The sequence below is a fragment of the Taurulus bubalis genome, assembly GCF_910589615.1.
Source record: "Taurulus bubalis genome assembly, chromosome: 5".
NCBI classification, from domain to species: Eukaryota; Metazoa; Chordata; class Actinopteri; order Perciformes; family Cottidae; genus Taurulus; species Taurulus bubalis.
This window is the reverse complement of record NC_136593.1, coordinates 21,465,786-21,486,432: the sequence shown is the minus strand read 5'-3', so window position 1 is coordinate 21,486,432 and position 20,647 is coordinate 21,465,786. Positions and strand designations below refer to the sequence as shown.

At 43.8% G+C, this 20,647-nt stretch overlaps 1 protein-coding gene across 1 annotated transcript in view; it reads right to left on the bottom strand.

The window, feature by feature from the left end:
• Nucleotides 1-20,647, bottom strand: part of phactr3b (phosphatase and actin regulator 3b) — a gene marked incomplete at its 5' end in the record, with an annotated part of 41,143 nt that overhangs the window by 9,244 nt on the left and 11,252 nt on the right. The window contains 7 exons of the mRNA XM_079217796.1: nt 14,287-14,440; nt 15,268-15,458; nt 15,735-15,942; nt 16,025-16,333; nt 17,694-17,834; nt 17,989-18,063; nt 18,156-18,314. Coding sequence (XP_079073922.1) covers nt 14,287-14,440; nt 15,268-15,458; nt 15,735-15,942; nt 16,025-16,333; nt 17,694-17,834; nt 17,989-18,063; nt 18,156-18,314 — 1,237 coding nt within the window. The remainder of the gene's footprint in view (nt 1-14,286; nt 14,441-15,267; nt 15,459-15,734; nt 15,943-16,024; nt 16,334-17,693; nt 17,835-17,988; nt 18,064-18,155; nt 18,315-20,647) is intronic.

Here is a 20,647-nt window from a genome sequence, read left to right as displayed (position 1 = left end):
TTGGGGGAGTCGGAGGGTTTTCAACAAGTCTCTTGTCTTTGTTTTAAAAATGAGAAAGAACGGGAGAAAAAAGAAAAGAAAACAGCACCCCTACTGTGAAAAACGTAGGCGTGTAAAACACTCTTTGCACACACACACACACACACACACACACACACACACACACACACACACACACACACACTTTTGACTCACTCAAACAGACCGATTCAACGTTCTCTGGGAGCTGTTGGGACCAGTTCCACAACTATCAATCACAACCACATAAGTACATATAAGAAAAGGTAAGAAATAGAAATAGCAGTTTAAACTTGCAGACTACCATTTTGCGCCGGTGTCGTCATTATGGGGTTTTGCTCATTCAGCCTGACTTGAGACCAGGAACTCAAAACGTTGCACATAATGTTCATTGTCTTCATGGCTCGTCGTGAGCCTCTCTCTACTTTTTTTAGGTCTCCCCATTATTTTTGGAGTTACTTTTGGCTTAACGACATTAAGCAGGTGACTAGCTTCAAATATAGACTAGATTTCATTTTGTTATAATAGGATGTTTATTAGGGCTGCACAATGTATAATTATGTCACAATGTAAAAGACTTATATTGCACCCAGGGATTTTTTTGTTCGTTAAATAGAGAATATAAGTTGAAAACAACGCTTTAAAATGTAACGATGTCCAATAAATAATCAATAAATTAATGTTGTAAATAATTTATTTTCTTTTTATTCAACAGTTATTTAGCTGCATACTGAAAGCAACAGAACTCAGCGAATTCTAATATCTTTTTACTTATCGCAAGAAATATCACTATTGCAATAATCAACATTCCTGCATATTATCCTCATATTGATCATGACATATTCTACTCATTAGTGTCAGTGTCTCTTTAAAGAGATCTATTAAGATTACAACATTTTGAGTTTTAACAACATGCATTGATTACTGTTGTGTTAGGACACGATTAAGTAATTTGTTGTCAGAGGAAAATTATAATTTTGTACATTAGTAAAAGAATAAAAATAACTTATATAAGGAACATTTTCTGGGTTTTAACAAGAACCGTTTTAAATTATAAAAAAATAAACTAAGCATTTTATTTTGTTATCAGAGGCAGAATGTTGCTTCTGTAATTTAAAGGGCACTCGACGACTCTGCACTCTTCAGCAGAAACTATGCGTTGGTTACTGAAACCCTTACCTTTTGCGGGTCACACACACACACACACACACACACACACACACACAGTATATATATAAGCTGTCAAAATAAAATGGCAGCAGCGAGAGATTTCCTTGAGAAGTTACTTTTCTTGCCCATCGGTGGCACAGTTTGAACTGATAGTCTGAAATAGCCGGCACCACTTGGCCTGGTTTCTGCATCGGTCACGCTTTAATTAATTCAATTTATGGTCGAAGCAGTCTTTGTTGCATCCGACATGACTGCTCTTCACTGTTGCGAAAGCTGAGCACTCGGACCTTTCTGGATTTTATCAAAGCGATCACTGGCCTTGCTGAGTTCAGTGAGGGAGGGAAACACGTGCAGCGCATGCATTAATATTTCATCCCAGGTGAAAGGATTATGACACAGAAAATATTCCCTGCAGTTCAACAAGGAAGAAGCCGCCATCTGACGGCCTTGGTTCCCCTGGAAACGACCAGTGTTGTGTACTGCTCATAGAAATGTCATTTTAAAAAGGAAGTGTTCTGAAAGTGTTTTCAGAAGGGATTAAAGATCCTCATCGACATGTGGGGAGGGGATTCATTCATGAAATAATCAATGCGGCTCCTGGAGCTTTGACCACTTGTGGTTTCTCTCTTGGAGAAAAACTGACTCAGGACACTTCTTTACCGCAGCATCTAATCAATCAGAGTTAGGAGTGACTCCAGACGGATAATTCACCGGCAATAAGCCAGACTTAAAGACTGAGGCTGTACTCACTGCCGTCTACGACAGACTAGAAACGCAATATGCAGTATACAGTACAGTACGTACTGCGTTTGCTAAAGAAAATACAACTTATTGAGCTTTGACATTCTCCTTTGCTCAAGACCAGCATGGTTAAGGTCCACCGGCCCTTTAACGATTCATACTTACAAGTCACGGTGAACTTTTTGAAATCGATGATGGGAGACCGTAAACTATTTCATGTACAGCAAACAAAACAGTGGGAAGCCATTCCCACACGGAAGTTGTATAAAACGTGTCCTTCTTGACCACTGTATTTGTGACCGTAGGCTGTGCCATTGCAGCGGTTTGCCTCGTGAGAGACAGTAGGCGAGGTAGACTGGTGCGAGGCATACTTTCCAAATCTGGGTGCATTTTTCTTTGGCACACTGGGTATTTTGCTTTTCTTTGCACACGACATGCTACGTTTTGGCCAAATCTGTACGCTAGCGTGGCATGCGGAATTTCGCTTTAAAAGCTAATGTTGCGGTCTTGCAGTCAGCTGCTGTGCGGCGAGGTATTTATAGCGGCCCTGGACGGCAGCTGTGGTTAGTCGCTCTGTCATGCTTCACACACTTGGGAGTTGTGGTGTCAGTTGCAATCTTTATCCTTCGAGCTGGACCACAAGATCATGTCCGATTTTGTTGTTCTATAAGTGGTCATCATGTTTGAAGACCTCAAGTGGAGGACGACACCTAATCGTCTCATAAACGTTTATCAGACATGGAATAGGTGACATTGTTGGCTTAATCTTACTGCTCCACCGATTACAGACATCAAAGTCTGCTATTGAGTCTTGCTAGCACTGACCCGGCTGCCTAGCAGGTTAACCCACCAGCGACAGCGGTTCACCAGCTAGCCCTGCGAGAATAGTCTCGGAGCAGCAGTTGAAACTCCTGTTCGCTCACACGTTGATGTAACTAAAAACAGCCGCTGTAGTTCGCTAAGGAAGAAATACAAATACAGTAGCCTCAAAAGGACATTTGGACAAAATGCTTGTTGCACACAAAAAGGATCCCACGCTGCTGTTTGCTCGCTGGCAGTCGTGACAAGGAGGCGCCTTCACGCAATATGTCAATGGTAAGCGATGACTTCTGCTGTGTAGGTGGGATGTAATTGTGTCTCTATGAGAATACTAGTCTAATTATTATTAGCGTGGTTGTATTAAGTGTTATTATTAACTGATCTGTCGTGAGAACATGTTACAATCTACGCAGCCATGCCATTACAGCTTGGAGTGGGTCATGTATTTTAGAAAACACTTTTGTTATAGTTGTTGATGTTAATAAATCAAATGCTCTAACTCAATGCAACTGCTGCTAATAGCTACATTCTTTGGAAAAGACTTCGCAACACTGGGCTTTTTTTTTGTGGTTCAATCTTTGTTTTGGTTTTATAAATCTAGCGTACTCTCCAATGTTACTGATCCAAGCTTTCAATACATTCAAATTATCTGCTCATCCTCCTTTGATTTACTGGCACACATCACATGATAAAAAGTAATAGGAAATGGTGTTGCCCTTCTAAAAAGAGCAGATGCATTGTTCTGCTGAGAATTCAGGGAAATGATGCTTCAGGGATTTCAACCAAGTCATCAGGAGCATGATAGCTACCCTCTCACAGCTGCCCAGAAATCTCAGCAGTGTCATAAAGGAAAGGGCTTCACACTGTCATTTTTATGTAACAATGTCCTCAGCTGAGGGGTTTCGAGCTGAAGGGTGCCTGCATAAAAGCATGCAACAGCGATGAAGATATGTGGCTCATCGCAGTGTCCAGCTCTCCAGAAGAGCGCCGCAGGGGAGTGGGGAGGGTCCAATCAGAGGGGAGCGGGGGAGATAATGTAATCTCTCCATCGGCGGGGGACCGGGGCGGAGGAAAAAAGGCAATCTGGCCTGTGACGTACACAGCCCATTGATTATGGCTGCTGCTGCAGCAGCATTTTGCCAATGCAAGCTATATTTAGAAACAGAGGGTTCCCTTCTGCTATCCAAAGCCGGCCCGCTGCTCTGCATTCTGCTGCTGCAGAGTGTCGCGATTAAGTAACGCCAATCAATGCAAATCAATGCAACATGCCACGCAGACCCGTGGACGTGTTGCATCAGAGCACAAACAAACAGAGCACAGCAATGATGGTCACATGTAAGGCTGTATGAACACAGACCTTTGTTCAGTTTGGGGTCTTTTGATGCCCTTTGACACACAATTTTGTAACATTGTTTATTCTTTATTAAAAAACTGGAAAATAAAAGTTATGTAAATGTGGAATTTGGATGTGATGATTAACAGGATTATGTCACAAGGTCAAAATCCCTGTCTCATTGTGTTGAATGTAATTTAGGAAGACAGTGTGGATACTCTACATCATCCCAAGAACGTCACTGCAGTGCAGCAAAGCGGAAATGTGCTCAATAAGTGAGCCTCTGTGGAAGAGCTTCTGCAAATCATGACAACGGTACTTAAAATAGGCAAACTCCTAAATCTAAATGTTTTAGATGACAAGACAAAAGAGAGTAGGAAGCTCAGTGCATGTAGCAAATGTTTCATGTGTGGATGAGAAGAGTACATGGTCACCAGACAATACTCTTTGGTTTGTTTGTGGACTACAGTTTTGAAGCCCCAAGTTTGGCATTTTTGTCCGGCACCGTCTTGTTTTGTTTTTTTGGAACCAGAAGTGACACGAGAGGGCGGAGCTTAGCACAACCGAATGCTGACATTTTTATATTGAAGAAGAGTTGAAACTAGAGATTGAGATTATGAACTCATGTTCACTGAGGTAAGTGAGAAGCAGGGTCATTTTCTCATAGACTTCAACACAACGGATGGCGTCTGAATACAACATATTAGGTATGGAATAAATCTACAGATGCTGAATAAGGTGAGACCAAACTTTTCTTTCGATAAAGGTTTTTGAGTCACAACCAAAATCTGGCCTGCAACAGACAAATGCAGACCAGTTTCAACCGACGCCCCTTTTCTGTTCTGTGCCGTCGTCAGCTGCGTCAGCAACAAATAGAAAGTAAAAGCCAAGAGTTTCTGCCTCATAATATCATTAATTTCCCCTTCGATGTCGACTCTGCAAAAGAGGTAATTCCTATAAATGCCTCGGCATCATGTTGCCTGGCACGATGGCTGCACAGGAGTCAAGGTGAGAAAGACCGACTGTTCTCTGTCCCTGATGTCGCACAAACAGCTGCGCTTGCCCGAGGCCCGTCGCAGCGCTCAAACACTGCTTCAGAAGAGGACACGGCGGTCCGGCCACCTCCACAGGTTCTGTTTCATTCAGCGTGACTAATTCGGTCGATGCTGCTTTTAGGCCACGTCCACACTACTACTACGTTTCCAATTTAAAAAAAAACAACACATATCTTTTACTACGTTTCCACTGCGGACGAAGACGTTCAAAAACTCTGGTGGTTATGTCCCGGTGTGGACGGGCATAAATGGAGAAGTTTGAAAAATGATGACCACGTTCGCTGCTTGATTGAGGTCTTAACGGTCCCGACGTCTCCTTCCCTGATGACCCTTTTCTGGAAAGAACACAGCCTGGTTTACCAGTGATTCGTTTCAACATGGACGACGGATTTAAAGCGTTACTTGCTTTGTTGTCTGTACTGGCAGCTGTTGCGCAGTTCAATTCTCCACAACAGCTTCCTATTTACACCGTCACGCGCATGCACAGTGTATGTGAATGGTCATGTGATGTGCGTTTCCAAAGGTCGCCTTGGACGGAGATCATTTTTAAAACCCCAAAATTGCTTTAGTGTGGATGTAGCCCGAGGCCTCTTTTCACAGGAGCCCTTTTTGACATGTGCTATTGCTGCTTAAACACAAGCGTGATTAATAAGATTCATTGTGGCTCGGTCCCATTTAGTCTGGGTCCAGGGTTCCCCTGATATTGTGCATGCTGGCTCACTGGATTGACTTTGACAAACTGAATAGAACGGGCCTGTAATTAAACAATAAGGTACGAGAGGCAGTACTGTATTGTCAATAATGTACTGTTCAAGGGTGCTGTTAGGCCCAACGCGCAGCGGAGGGCCGGCAAACCCTTGAACTGTACATTATTGTAGACACAGTACTGCCTTGAGTACGTTATTGCTTTAATAATACGATTACCTGCGACTTTGTAAATAGTAATATTTCTAAAGTCCCGTATGTGCGTCCCGTATGTGAATGGCGGTTGCCCCTATAAAACGGACTGCCCGGTCAGTAAATCTGCGTTTTACTGACCAGGTCGGTTGAAAGCAGGGTGGAGGATGACACGCAGCCACCGATGTAAAGAAGTGCTCTCGCTGCTTCTGTCAGTCTTTTCTCCATCATTTTTCTCCTCCATGATGTTTAGAGAACTTGCCTCGTGTCGGGAAATTACCGACGTAATTATCTCTCACTAGAAATTATCACGATTTTGTGATCAAACCCTTTTCATTCCTCATCTTAGTTTCCGGTTTTATGCACTCGCTTCCCGCTAACTAGTCTGCTCTCAGAGCGTTATCTGCTCTGCTCTCCTGATTGTGAGCCGTATCAATGTTTGACTGTACAGCAGGAACAGGGACCACAAATACATTATTCACCGCTGACACTCTCATCAAAAGTCATTCCCCCAAAATATCAAAGTTTAAATGAAACATGTTTGGTAACTGTCAAGCTTGAAATGACAACTAACGGTCGCGCAATTTAAATCTACCTGTTATTTTAAGTGCGCACTGATATGGAACGCTCTAAATGTAAACAGGCTGTACAGTACTTTATGGCTGAATAAAGTACACCCCGTGACTCACTCTCAACCAATCAGAATGCTTGATTTGATCTACCCGTATTATAATCAGTTGTATTGATTCCGCCTGTGTTTACGCTGCTGTGACCTGTCACAGTGGCTGCTGGGTAAAGGGCCGACTGGGACACATAGAACAGACGCATCGTTAATGTTATTGGTAACAGCTGTGGTTTTGCTTTGACATCTAAAAACAACTGCTGGTAAAAAAGGGACTAGGAAGATAATTTCCTTCAAAGAGGAAGAGATTCCAAGGCTACTGCTATTCTATCTTATTTCTTTTTGATTAACAATGCTCATTAAAAGTTGTCAATTTGTGTTCCGTTTTTTAGTTTTTGACTGCCGTTTTATTGCATCCGTTCTTTTTTTTAAGCTCACAACAACAGGCGCGCTGCTCTGACCTCTCTCTAAACTGCACGGGGTTGTGCATACGGTCCCGAACCCGCGTTCCACTGTCACCAGCCCCCCCCTTCCCTCTTATGACACATAATTGATCCCATCCCATTTTCATTATATAAGGGTAATCAGTTTACATAAGCAGTATGTAGTGTTTGGGATGTAGCTTTGTCCCAGACTATAGTGCCTGCAGCCTCCCCTCTGGTATGTACAGGTCCAGTAATTAAGTTCATGCTGCATAATGCCTTTTGTTATTCCGCGACCCCCACGCTGGAATTCATCCAACGTGCACACGGAGAAGCTCACATGGGCCGAGGCGTGTCTTTTTGGTTGTGTGACGACGCCACATACACGGGGCGCCCGTGTAGCGACTCCAGCTATCCAGATTGACAAGCAGCTGTTAAAGGCTTTGGGTGAGGGCGGAGGAAAACGGAGCACATGGAGGCGCGATGCCAGGCTCCGAAAATAAAGCTCACGGGAAGGTTTATTTATGCCTGCCTGAATGTCACCCTGCCTTACTCATCACTCACAGTTAGGTTGCAAACGGCTCGGCTTGGAAATTAATTAGGCCCTGCATCAAACACTCGCCGCCCGGTTTCCCCCGCTCTCCGTGTGGTAGGACAGGAATCGGAAACAAGCTCCCTTTCCCGTCGCAGTTCAAAGTCTTCATCCCTCTAATTAGCCACTTTGACCCGTGATAGCACCGGGTCTGTGATGAAACCACACCCAGGACACACGGGGGGCTCCGGTCTCGCTGGAGTTCATTGACTTCGACGATGACCTTCATGCTGCACAATGATTCCACAATTATGGAATAATTATTTCTGATATCAATGAAGCGGCGGCTACTTTTGCAAGCAAGCACATACTTATCAGATTGTAGTTCAAAAACTATATTCCGTTTACATCCATACATTTTGCATTTCAATGATGCAGTCAAATTCATTGTAAATTTGCCAATTATTAATTCCATTCTTATACATTAAAGGAACTTTTTTGTGGCATAACGGAGCAATCATTAAACAGTTTATAAATCAACTTTAGAGGCTCATATCTTAAAGATACTACATCACCTGCAGTGTTTCCCCTAGGTTTACAGCTCCAGGTGGGTGGAGGGGGGGGACACCGACACAAACACTTAAAGCGGTGGTTCTCAAACTTTTTTTTTAAATAACATCCTTTTGTAACTCCATCTGTGCTTTTATAACAGAATAAAAAAAATTGCAATCACTTTTAAGTAAATCAGATTGATCTGTTTTGAGACGCAGCAGCAGAAAAGACGATCTCAGGGAGACTTCTGGCAAAATGCCAAAAAACGTAAGCGTAACCTGTTAACGGCGTACCGTAACCATTTATTAATGACTTTGCTTTATCTCCGTGTACTTTGTACTTTTGTAATATGTGAAGCCAGCAGCTCATTGTTGGGTAGAAGACACGAGCACTTTGTCTCGTTTCACCTGGAGCAGGAGAACTGCTCCGGGTTCAGAGAGCTGCTCCGGGTTCATAGAGATGCGCCGGTGCTCCTCACACAGGTGTCTGTGCGCATCGGGGCGGGACTCTGCCGTGCGCGATACAGAGAGCTGACAAGCTGTCGTGTGGATAAGATCAATAAAATACGGCCGCTTAGTTTGTTTAATAAGAGAACAAGGTGTAGACCTGTTCTCTAGGAAAGAGAACATTAAATGACGACTTGTGATCTGGCGCTATCGAGAAAATTACAAGGGGCCCCCGCCCCCCTAATATAACGGTAGGGGAAACACTGACCTGTACTGCAGTACTGTGCTTAAGTACAGTTTTGAGTTACTTGCACTGTACCTTCTACTCAAACAACTCTCTACACACAATCTTAATTTAGCTCGAAAGTAGAATAAATACATGCGAGCATGAGCGAGCCGCTGAAAGGAAACCATCTGCAATGTTATGTCACTTTCTGGAGCTGCTCCATGGCTGGAGAAAGACAAACTGACCATCACTTGTGATATAATTAAATTACTTTGATTTCTCAGCGACGACTGACACCTCTCCAGCACAAACTCTGGCAGGGAAAAAATAAAATCACATGGGTATCCACTACAAGGTCTCTTATTCCTCGTCAATGGAAGCATGCAGCACCGTAAATGAACAGTACATAAACACACTCGTGCTGGAAAAAAAAAAAAAAAAAAACTAAAACAAGAAAGACACAAGAGAGGTTATTACCCGCCCTTTTTATACATCTCTTATCTGAGCATTTCATAGTTTCCTCTCCAACTCAAGGGAAGACAACAACCTGAAGCTAACATGAAGGCACCTGATGTTCCTCCATCAGGTGTGGCCACTTTGGGCGGTGCAGCAAGCTGTTATTATTCACATTTGCATACATTGGCTACACAGCCAGCAGACACAGAGCAAACATTTCATTCATTTTGGACTTTTAGTGTCAGGTCATATGGCCAACCTAAGTCCAATATGTACTCTCCTTATTGCTCTGTTTTGGTCTCTACCAACTACTGAGAGAAACAGTCGGCTTTCACAGCTAATTGCTCCACATTCACCACTAAGTCTGTCTGTGCGCCTTCGAGTTTGCCATCGCAACCAATGAACAGAAGTTGCCTTATCTGGAATGCTGATGGAGTGACGTAAAGACACTGTATACGGCTCTGGCAGCGACAATAAGCCCCGCCCTAAAGCCTAACCTGCTTTATGGTCCATTTTACCCTAAAATGGACCATAATTAACTAAATAAACATTATGCTGTATTGAAGAAGACTTGAAACTAGAGATTAAGACCATAAACTCATGTTTATTGAGGGAAAAAATCAAGAGAGAACTAGACTAATTTTCTCATAAACGTCTGTACAATCAGACTTCTTTTTGCAATTGGAGTCGCCCCCTGATGGTCAGTAGAGAGAATGCAAGTTTTAAGACACTTTCACTCGGTAGAACCAGAGGTTGCCAACTGGCCGATTCACGCAAAAAAACAAAAACGCTCCTGAGCGATTGCTAACTGGCGAATTACACTAATTTGCCGTGTCTTCGTCCCCTTGACATCACATATAGTGATTTGACAAATAATCAGAGCAGCTTAAACCACCTGCATCAATAATTTGAATATTACAATCATTGGAAGTGATGACAGCGTTGAATTGGTGTGAATGGTAACTACAGAACCTCCCATAACAAAGTACGTGGCTGTCAATGTGGAATTTGCGACGTCTATGAACTATTTCTCAGACGTCTATAGAATCAGACTTATTTTTGCAACGGTGTCAACAGTAAAATAGTAGCAATCCTGTGTACAACATACATCCCAAGAAGTGTCAAAACATGCTGTAATTTGACGTAAAATTTTTTAGCTCCACCCACACCTGTATCTTATTTAGCAGCCTTAATTAGTTTATGGATACAGTGGCTTGCAAAAGTATTCCCTTGAACGTTTCCACATTTTGTCACATTACACGCCACAAACATAAATATATTTTATTGGAATTTTATGTGAAAGACCAACACAAAGTGTCACACAATTGTGAAGTACAAAGAAAATTATACATGTTTTAAAATTATTTTCACAAATAAAAAACTGAAAAGTGCATTGTGCAAAATGATTCAGCCCCCCTGAGTCAATACTTTGTGGAACCGCCTTTTGCTGCAATTACAGCTGCAAGTCTTTTGGGGTATGTCTCTACCAGCTTTGCACATCTAGAGACTGAGATTTTTGCCCATTTTTCTTTGCAAAACAGCTCAAGGTCAGTCAGATTAGATGGAGAGCGTTTGTGAATGGCGGTTTTCAGATCTTGCCACAGATTCTCGATGGGATTTAGGTCTGGACTTTGACTGGGCCATTCTAACACATGAATATGTTTTGTTTTAAACCATTCCATTGTAGCCCTGGCTTTATGTTTAGGGTCATTGTCCTGCTGGAAGGTGAATCTCCTCCCCAGTCTCAAGTCTTTTGCAGACTCCAACAGGTTTTCTTCCAAGATTACCCTGTATTTGGCTCCATCCATCGTCCCATCAACTCTGACCAACTTCCCTGTCCCTGCTCCCCCAGAGCATCATGCTACCACCACCATGGTTGACAGTAGGGATGGTGTGTTCAGGGTCATGTGTAGTGTTAGGTTTCCGCCACACATAACGTTTTGCATTTAGACCAAAAAGTTAAATTTTGGTCTCATCTGACCAGAGCACCTTCTTCCACATGTTTGCTGTGTCCCCCACATGGTTTCTGGCAAACTGCAAACGGGACTTCTTATGGTTTTCTTTTAACAATGGCTTTCTTCTTGCCACTCTTCCATAAAGGCCAGATTTGTGGAGTGCACGCCCAATAGTTGTCCTGTGGACAGATTCCCCCACCTGAGCTGTGGATCTCTGCAGCTTGTCCAGAGTCACCATGGGCCTCTTGGCTGCATCTCTTGTCAGTGCTCTCCTTGTTCGGCCTGTAAGTTTAGGTGGACGGCCGTGTCTTGGTAGGTTTGCAGTTGTGCCATACTCTTTCCATTTCCGGATAATGGATTGAACAGTGCTCCGTGACATGTTCAAAGCTTGGGAAATCTTTTTATAGCCTAACCCTGCTTTAAACTTCTCCACAACGTTATCTCTGCCCTGTCTGGTGTGTTCCTTGGACTTCATGGTCCTGTTTGCTCCCCAATATTCTCTTAACAAACCTCTGAGGCCGTCACAGAACAGCTGTATTTGTACTGAGATTAGATTACACACAGGTGGACTATATTTAGTCATTCGGTCAACATTCAATCATTCAGCAGTCATCAGGCAACTTCTGAAGGCAATTGGTTGCACTCAGAGAAAAGGGGGATGAATAATTTAGCACACTGCACTTTTCAGTTTTTTTATTTGTGAAATTTTTTTCTTTGTACTTCACAATTGTGGGACACTTTGTGTTGGTCTTTCACATAAAATTCCAATAAAATATATTTATGTGGAAACGTTCAAGGGGTATGAATACTTTTGCAAGCCACTGTATATAAATGCATATGTCAAAAAGGGTTGGATTTGTGGCTCACTATTTCCGATGCAGTTGTATGTTCCCATGTTGTAAATTAGTCCACAATATTTTCCAACAAGCTGAATTCAAAAGGCCTACCAGCTACTTTGAGAGTCAACCTCAGATCAAAGCACTCAGCAGCGTTCGGCACACAGTGAAGTGTTAACAGGCTACGATCACAGCTGCCTAGTTCAACAAAAGGGTTGAAAAACTACTAAATGTGTTTATCGTCTACAGAGGAGAAAGTGCAGACAGCTACAAAAGCACACTCCGTGGGTCCAAATAGTCAATTCCATGACAAGATGTCAGCCTCCGTATTGATTTTTGTAATCTTTTACTTGTTTTTAAAGCACTCATGGTCTTGGCACAAATGTCTCACGTGGTTACGGTATATGAACCTCTGAGGTCCTCTGGCTTGAGTCTGTTCGATGTTCCAAAGTGCAGGACTAAAACATTTAGCCAATCGGCTTTTAGCTGTTTTGATCAGAGTAGCTGGAACAATCTGTCAAAAGGATCTGAGCGCTGCTGGAAGTCTTTGAATGTTCACGTAAAAACTTGCCTGTTCAGAACAATATAGGCTTCTTATAATTGTATTATTAATACAATTTTATTTACTAATTTAATTATATTTAAGTTGAAAATGTTTATTGCATTTTATTGTTATTGTATTTCTCCCTCATTTTGTTTTATTTAAGTTCTATCATTTAATGATATTGTATTAATCTAGTTTCTATTTAATGCCGTTTTACTACAGTTACTCTTATTGTCTCTTAAATTGCGGAATCGCTTTCGTCTTTTCTGTTGTTTTTCATGGCCCACACTTGTACCGTCTCATCTTTTGGCTCGACAGTCAGCTGTGAAGCTCTTTGAACTGCATGAACCTGTATGAAAGGTGCTTTATAAATTGATTGATTGATTGAGTGATTGATTGAAAAGAGCTGCTGTTCTACTGTAGTCACTACATCCACATTTCCACTGCAAGATTATGCAAAGGCTCTACTAACTCAGCTTGCTCTTTTTGGGGGTTAAAAAGTTGTCAATAGTACCCGTCACCTGGTACTTTCTTTAATAACACTTTGGTTGAGGTTGCGAGGAGGTACTATCCGCGGTGGAAAATTAAATAGAGAAAAGTACTGGGACCAAAAGTGAGTCAAGCATTGCTTTGGCCCACCAGCACACCCTGCTACTGTATTATTCCCTAAAAACAAACCTGATTTGACCGTTAATCCTATTTAAGTCACCATAATACCAGCCAATGGCCTTTTACGTAACACAACAAATACGACTATGTTCTGTTGCATTCCCGCTCTGCCTTTCAGAAAATCCTGTTCCACACTCCAAAAACAAGACCACTTGACCCAGAAAAAAGCTGCAGAGAGGAACCTTTGTTGTGTCTATTACAACGGATTCAAGGTAACATTTTCTGCAATTTACTACGTATTACTCTTGGCTGTAGTTGTCGGGATTGCATTTTAGATAACATGCATCGCAATTGAAGAGGTCATTAATGATCTAAAAGATGGCACGATGATTGTGAGAGACAGAGGCTGATATAATGGACACAATGCTTTGATTTGTTCCCCATTTCTTATTCTCATGTTACTTACCATCATTGTGATGCCTTACTGTACTGTACTATACTGTAATTAGGTGTGCTAATACCAGGCGGCAACCTCTGCTTCTGCAGTGTGAAGCTGATGCGGACGAGTCTTAAAAGTGTCTTTCCCTCTACTAACCAGCAGGGGTCGCCTCCTCTGGTTGCAAAAAGAAGTATGAGACGAGGTAAGGACCAACCAAAGTGAGAGAATTGTTTTTGGGACCATTGTGCGCCGAGTATAGAAAAGAAATAAGTTAAACCTTGTATCTGTGTTTGCTGCTAAACTCTGAATAAAATGGTCAGTAAACTGAGTTTAGCTGGGTTTACACTCCTCAGGCATTTCTGCACATCAAAACATACTTCAGTAAATTAATATTCCAAAACTTCTTTCAGCTCTGCAGCGAGCGTCGACAGTGAAATCCTTTGTGATGCGTTTAAGGAATGACTGTTTGTTTGCTAGATAATGGATGGTGAAATGTGAAAAGTGGAGACAACAGGGATGCCGAGTGATGAAAGGGACATACATTGGTGGAGGAGGTTGGGAGGGTGAAGGGGTGGGAGCTGATGGCCGATCTGGGTCCACACAGAGCGACTCACTTGGCCAGCTTCGTCTCTATCTGCTGCCGGATTTCCTGCCGCTCCTGGTCGCTGCGCATGGGGAAGATGTTGCGGTCCTCCAGCTCCTGCTTGCTGGGCCGGTTCCGAAGCTTCACGGTCAGCAGCTCCTTTCGCATCCTGCGCGGGAGGGTTCCTGTCGCGGTGGAGCACGAGATTAAGGTCAGTGGCGCCGCAGTGGTTCTCCGGCTAAACCCCCGCTGAGCTGATGCCAGTCGCCACATGGTGTGCTTTTTCTCATAAGACTTAACACCTTTTAATGAAATACATGCATACTTGTTTCAAGAAGAGTTTGCACATCGTGTTATCGGTGTGATACAAAGTTGTCAATATTACACACATACTAATTAATAAATTATATATATATATATATATATATACACATACATATACATACACACACATTTCTGTATCACTTCGATTATGAATTAATACCGTTATACATAACGGTAACTGATACATAAGGAGTATACTTTTTGTATCTGATCTTAAATCCTGTCAATTCATAATACATTCATTAATTTTGTGATATATATATATATATATATATATATAATATAATTTTTTCGTCACACATTTGCATTCCTGTCCCTGCATCCATCAGATTTTTGCATCGCGCTCCTCAGTGGTATGCACTTCTGACGCCTCCATCATAACTCCACTTCTCTGCCATGCCCATATTTTCATTCCCTCCAAGGGTCACAGACAAGTTAAACCGCAGGCGGCTGTGCACCACTGACCCACATGGATGGCTCGTGAATTAAGCCACGGGAGCAGATGTTGAAGGCCCACTGAAACGCAACACCGGGTAGCAAGGCGCAACACCGGGTAAGCGAGACGGCGTAATCTCCACTGATATTTTTTACAACATTTAGTTCCAGCGCTACCCGACGCACATCGAAAGCGGCAGACGGCGGCAGACGGCGGCAGAGCGCGTTACCGCCTGCTGCCCAGCTGACCCACCGGAGATGACGGAGTCGTTCCAGCTGTCCTGGTCGTTCAGGTACTCGTCCAGGCGCCAGTTCTCCTTGTTCTCGTCGGACTCCTTCTTGCTCTCCGACTCCCCGCCGGGCTCCCTCTCCGTGCTGGACGTGCGAGACAGACGGCCGTCCATCCGGCGCTTCAGAGAGGAGCGCGACTCCTTCGTCTGGAAACTGAGCTCACAACATCACACGAGACAAGTCAGTTAAAACTTCATCATAGCACAGACTTATGTCAACGGTGATTGGCCAGGAGGTGAAGACTACAGGTTGTGTAATAGTTTTCTTCAAACAGGGCATTTACATTCTCACAGGGGAAATATATCATTTATTGATTTATTTTTATGATTAAAAAAGTATCATATATTGTAGATCTCACACCTACGGAATAGAAACTATACGAACAAAAGGCAACTCAATATTTCCAGTGCGTGTGTGAGCGAGTCCGACCTGTCCTGTCTGTGTTTGGTGGCCAGGGCGCGGTGCAGTTCCTCAATGATGCAGCTGGGGGGCAGCTGCGAGCGCAGCGTCCCGAGGTGGGGGGACCCGGTGGGTGTGAGCATCCTGCCTCTCAACAGGGAGCCGTGGGTGTCTTTGGGAAGAGTGAAGTTCCTGGGTAAAGTGGCTGGGGACTTCTTAACTGGCACCGACCGAGCACCTGGGAAGGAAAGCCATCAGCGTGAGAGCACTGCTGCCAAACCAGCGTGGCTTTTGCGTCGCAGTCCTTGCGGGAAACTCACAGTCTAGGCTTCCGAGTCTGGGGAGCAGTTTGACCGGCAGATTGACCGGTAGATTGACCGGCAGTTTGACCGGCAGTTTGACCGGCAGTTTGGGCGAAGGAGAAGCGCCGGCCCGTCCGGGCAGGGCCGCCACCGCCACCACCGGCACTACCACGGCTGCCGCCACCGCCTCCTGCTTCCCTTCAGCGACCTCCGCCTTCCCCGTCGGCCGCTCGTCGCCGTGGTCGCTCAGCGAGACGCTCTCGTCTTCTCCGTCTTCACTCTGACCGGGACCTCCTGGCGACTTTGAATCCTCAGTCACATCTTGCACTGAAACGAGACCATCAGCAATGGTGATGCAAAGGTTTGGCTTGTTCGGGAGGTCTCTGTCTCCACCTAGTGGACAGTGAGGACACATGGCGTTTCATCCAAACCACCAGTTAAATTGAATCAATCATTTTATCAGCTTAAATCACGAGCAGGTGCCAAAATAAAGGAGAATATCCTTTCCTGATCTACAACAATCAAAACTTAAGAAGAAAAACTGAAAACGTTGTATGTTTAAAGGGGAAATCCAAGGGTTTACTAGTGGATCGCCTGAGAAATAAAAGCATGGACGATTCCCTGACGAGAACAATATGTCTTCTAAAATATGAAGTATCGATTAAAGTAACTTAGTAACTAGTGCACCTCCGATATCTGTCTTTTTTTTGCACAAACCAACTTTTGTTGCTTGATTTAAGATTATTATTTGAATCATTTTCCTTTTGTTTTGTTTTTAAAGCAGTACCATTGATTGCGTTTTCGTAGGTAAAACCATACCATAGCATACAGCGTAAATATACAAAAAAAAAATCAGTAAAGTTGTAAAAATTATAAAACTAGATATGATCACTGACAGGAAATTGACTGGACTTTGTATGAGTTAAACTTCTTCCCCCCTCTCATTAAACTCCGATGGCACAAGCACAGAACAAAAATAAACAAATCTTGAGATGGAGCACTTAAAAACATTTTTTTCTTTCAAATTGTGACTGGGATACAAACTAAACAGGCCCTTTAACGGTGCTGGGCATTTAGTGTACAGTAGGTTTATTTTTTTTAGATACAAACTGACCTGGAAACTGGCTGTTGAGATGTGCGAGCTGTGAGAATGAAACAAAACAATAACGCTGTGCACCGTAAAAAACAAAACAATGAAAGATGTCCAAATACGTCATAGGGCGGAGGGGAACAGAGTCTGTTATCCATTGTTATAGTGTATATAAATATTGATTAGAGCAGCTTTAAGTCCCACTTTTCTACTTATTTGTAAGTATGTGGAACTGCCTAATGCAGCTTTAATCTTCAAGGCCTTTAAATCAGCGGGGGTGTGACAAACAAATGACAAGAAAATTCTAAATAGTTGCATAATCATTTTATACGTCTCAGACTTTTATTGTGAAAGGCAAGAATGAAAAGAGTGGTTCTGGTCTGCCCTGTACAGTTGATTCCTTTGCTCACCGAGCAAAAGCTCCGAAAATGAACCTTGTTTCGGAGGGAAAGAAAAAAGTCACTTTTGTCGCGTAATATGTGCGTTCTGTGTAAAGGTACTATTAATTGAACAAAGCTTCAAGGAGTGCTGTGCGTCATAAATACTTGTACATTCTGAACGTGTCCCCTCTCACACACCACAGCGCCCGTACTCTACCTGTTGACGCCTCGAAATCGCTGCCCAGGTCCTCGCTGGCGCTGGCCAGAGGCGCCGCGGGCTCGTCGTCTCTGTCCTCGGCATCGGACTGAGTCGGTGTGTCCGGATCCTCGCAGTTGCCTCCGCAGGCCAGAGCCGACTCTGCGTACAGTGCACAGCGGGAGAGGACAGGAATAAGCCTGCGCAGTTGGGCATCATGTGGCCGAACAAATTAACTGTAATCAGCCCGGAGTCACATTGCGTGCGTGCGTGTGTGTGCGTGTGCGTGTGTGTGTGTGTGTGTCTTATTGTGCACCTGTCTCCATCTCCCCGGGGTTCCTCCTGACGAGGTCATCTCTCTTCTGTCGCGCAGCTGCCTTCTTCTCCGCGGCTAAACAACACAAACATTTTAATGGAACTGATGCAAAAAATAACCCATGACACGTGCACGAGCATTACTGCGCGTCCTGCTCGCTAACTCACTCGCAGGGGGCTTCAGCTTCTCGTTTTTTTTTTTTCGCCATTTCCAGGGCTTGAAGATGCGCCCCAGGCTGGCCAGCTTGCTGTTGCGGCGGACGGGAGGCGTTCGGACCCCCGAGACCAAGCAACCCGAGTGTAGCGCCCTCTGCTGGTCCATCACATCTGCAAAGTAGTAAAGTAAACCGCATTAGAATTAGGGCTGCAACAACGAATCGATAAAATGTGATTATTAAAAGAGACTAATTGTGCCACTCAATTAGTCGTGGAGATGTTTGAGTATTACAAAAAGAGTTGAGCGCAGAGCAGAACGGAGCAAAAAAATAAAAAACAGTGGACAGAAGGTCCAGAAGGTTATGGTGCAGTCCATTGTATCCTCTTGTATGTCACTGCATGGTCGAGTTGCTCGCTACAATAACTTAGCAGCTAGGCTAACCGTTGTCTTTAGCTCGCTGGCTAGCCATTCATTCCCTGTGTTTGAGCTGGTTAGATAACGACTTGAAACCACGTTTTTTCCTTTTAAAATACTGCTTTTTTGTTTTTTTATCTGATTAATCTGATAATCGACAGATTAAACGGTTATGAAAATAATCGTAAATTGCAGCCCTAATTAGAATCATGGGTCAGGCAACCAACTCCGTCCTGGTGGGGGGGGACGTCGACGCATCACGGTGAGGACGGAAGGAACACAATCGTCGTCATGTGTAGAGCAGTAGTTGGCTGTAAACACCTTATTGAGTCCGCACAAATTTCTGAGGGGCAGCGAGCGACGGGGAGGAAGACAGAGAATTGCATTGTTCGCGAGTGACTCACATGGTTTCGGGGCAACCAGACCTTCCCTGCCCCGCCGAAGCACGCACAGACAATAGGAGGCTTTTAAAAAAGAGACACGCAGGGAATGAATACTCAGCTTCTGCACAACTGCCTTTTCTAAAAAGGTCAATGCAGACGTCTGCAGCCCTCGCTGACTGTTACAGTATTCCTGGCTGCATCCTGATCTTAGCGGAGCAGGCGGGAAGTGTCTTTCTTGCACTGTGTTTTTTTTCTGGCAAGAACTTATTCCAGTGTTTTAAAAAAGGCCTATTCTTCATGGCACGCATGCACGTTGTAGTTAAACAGGGCCAGTGTGCGTGATTTGACGCCATCTAAAAAAGGTAGAGGTTGCATATTGCAGTAAAATTAATAGTGATGCGTGGTAGTTTCCCAGAGCTGAAGGCGGCCATAATCAAACATCTTATTATGTCTCAAAACTCAAATATAAATCAGTTAAGCTGGAATCCGGGAATGTTTGGCTAAAACCGATTGATCAACGTCGATCAGCTTAGTGTCGGCTCTATTATTTTTTTTTCGCACAGAGGCTTTGGGTTTCTTTTCACAGACAAAGACTGATAACCGGTGGCTGCGCCTCTTAGCTTGTACTTTGGAGGTTCTCCAAGCACTCTCAGGTCTGCGGCCTGAGCTGTAGAGGAAGGATCACACTGATGGACAGATAGAGAAGCACAGAGGTGGAGAGAGAGAGGTTCCTTAAAGAAAGGACAGAAATAGGCACTCTCACACAGACTGGCTCCGACAACAAGCTGACACCTCGAGGAGCCTACAGCCGAGCCGTGGGCTCCACCAACGCCAACATTTTCCTGCGTCTAAATCCACAACATCTGCTCATTAATATCCCTTCAGAAACAAATCACACACACACACACACACACACACACACACACACACACACACACACACACACACACACACACACACACACACACACACACACACTCTGTGATTCACAACCGAGATGTCACACAGGTGCGGGATGCGATATTTGGCCGTGGAATTTGTTTGGTGGAAGGCGGCCAAGCCATCATGGAAAAGCATAACACCTTCGTAGTGTGAATATGAAAAAGCAAGGTCCAAAAACATCAAGAGAAACATTCTCTGGTTCCCCGAGGCCATGCAGGGAGCAGCTGCTGGGATGCAAACGTAGGCGCTTCCAGCCTACACACAGGCCATCATGCAAGTCATGGTCCCAAGAAATGGGGGAGGGGCCGCAACTCACGATTATTTTCTATATTAATTAATCTGCCAACTGTTTGCCCAAATTACCTGATTCTATGTTTAACCAATACAATAGCCTTAATAACTTCCTGAAGCCGAAAGTGAGGATTTTTTTTTTTGGGTCAGACCAACGATCTAAAGACAAAGAAAAGCAGCTAATCCTCACACTGGAGAAGTTAACAACTGATTTATTTCATACTTTGCTGTTCATGGAAACCAGTAAAGTTTCATCTGTGACATCGAGCTCCAGAAGTTGCAGTTTATTTCTCACTAATCACCATCACCACCACCATCATCATCATCATCACTGCGTTTAGAAGTGCAACAAAAGAGACCTCTGATTTATGCTGCATTCACACCAAAAGCGTTGTGAATTATTCACGCGTGTAGATTACGTGCAAAGTCAATGCACAGACGGTTATTTCAATGGTGGATGGCGGAAATGGTAA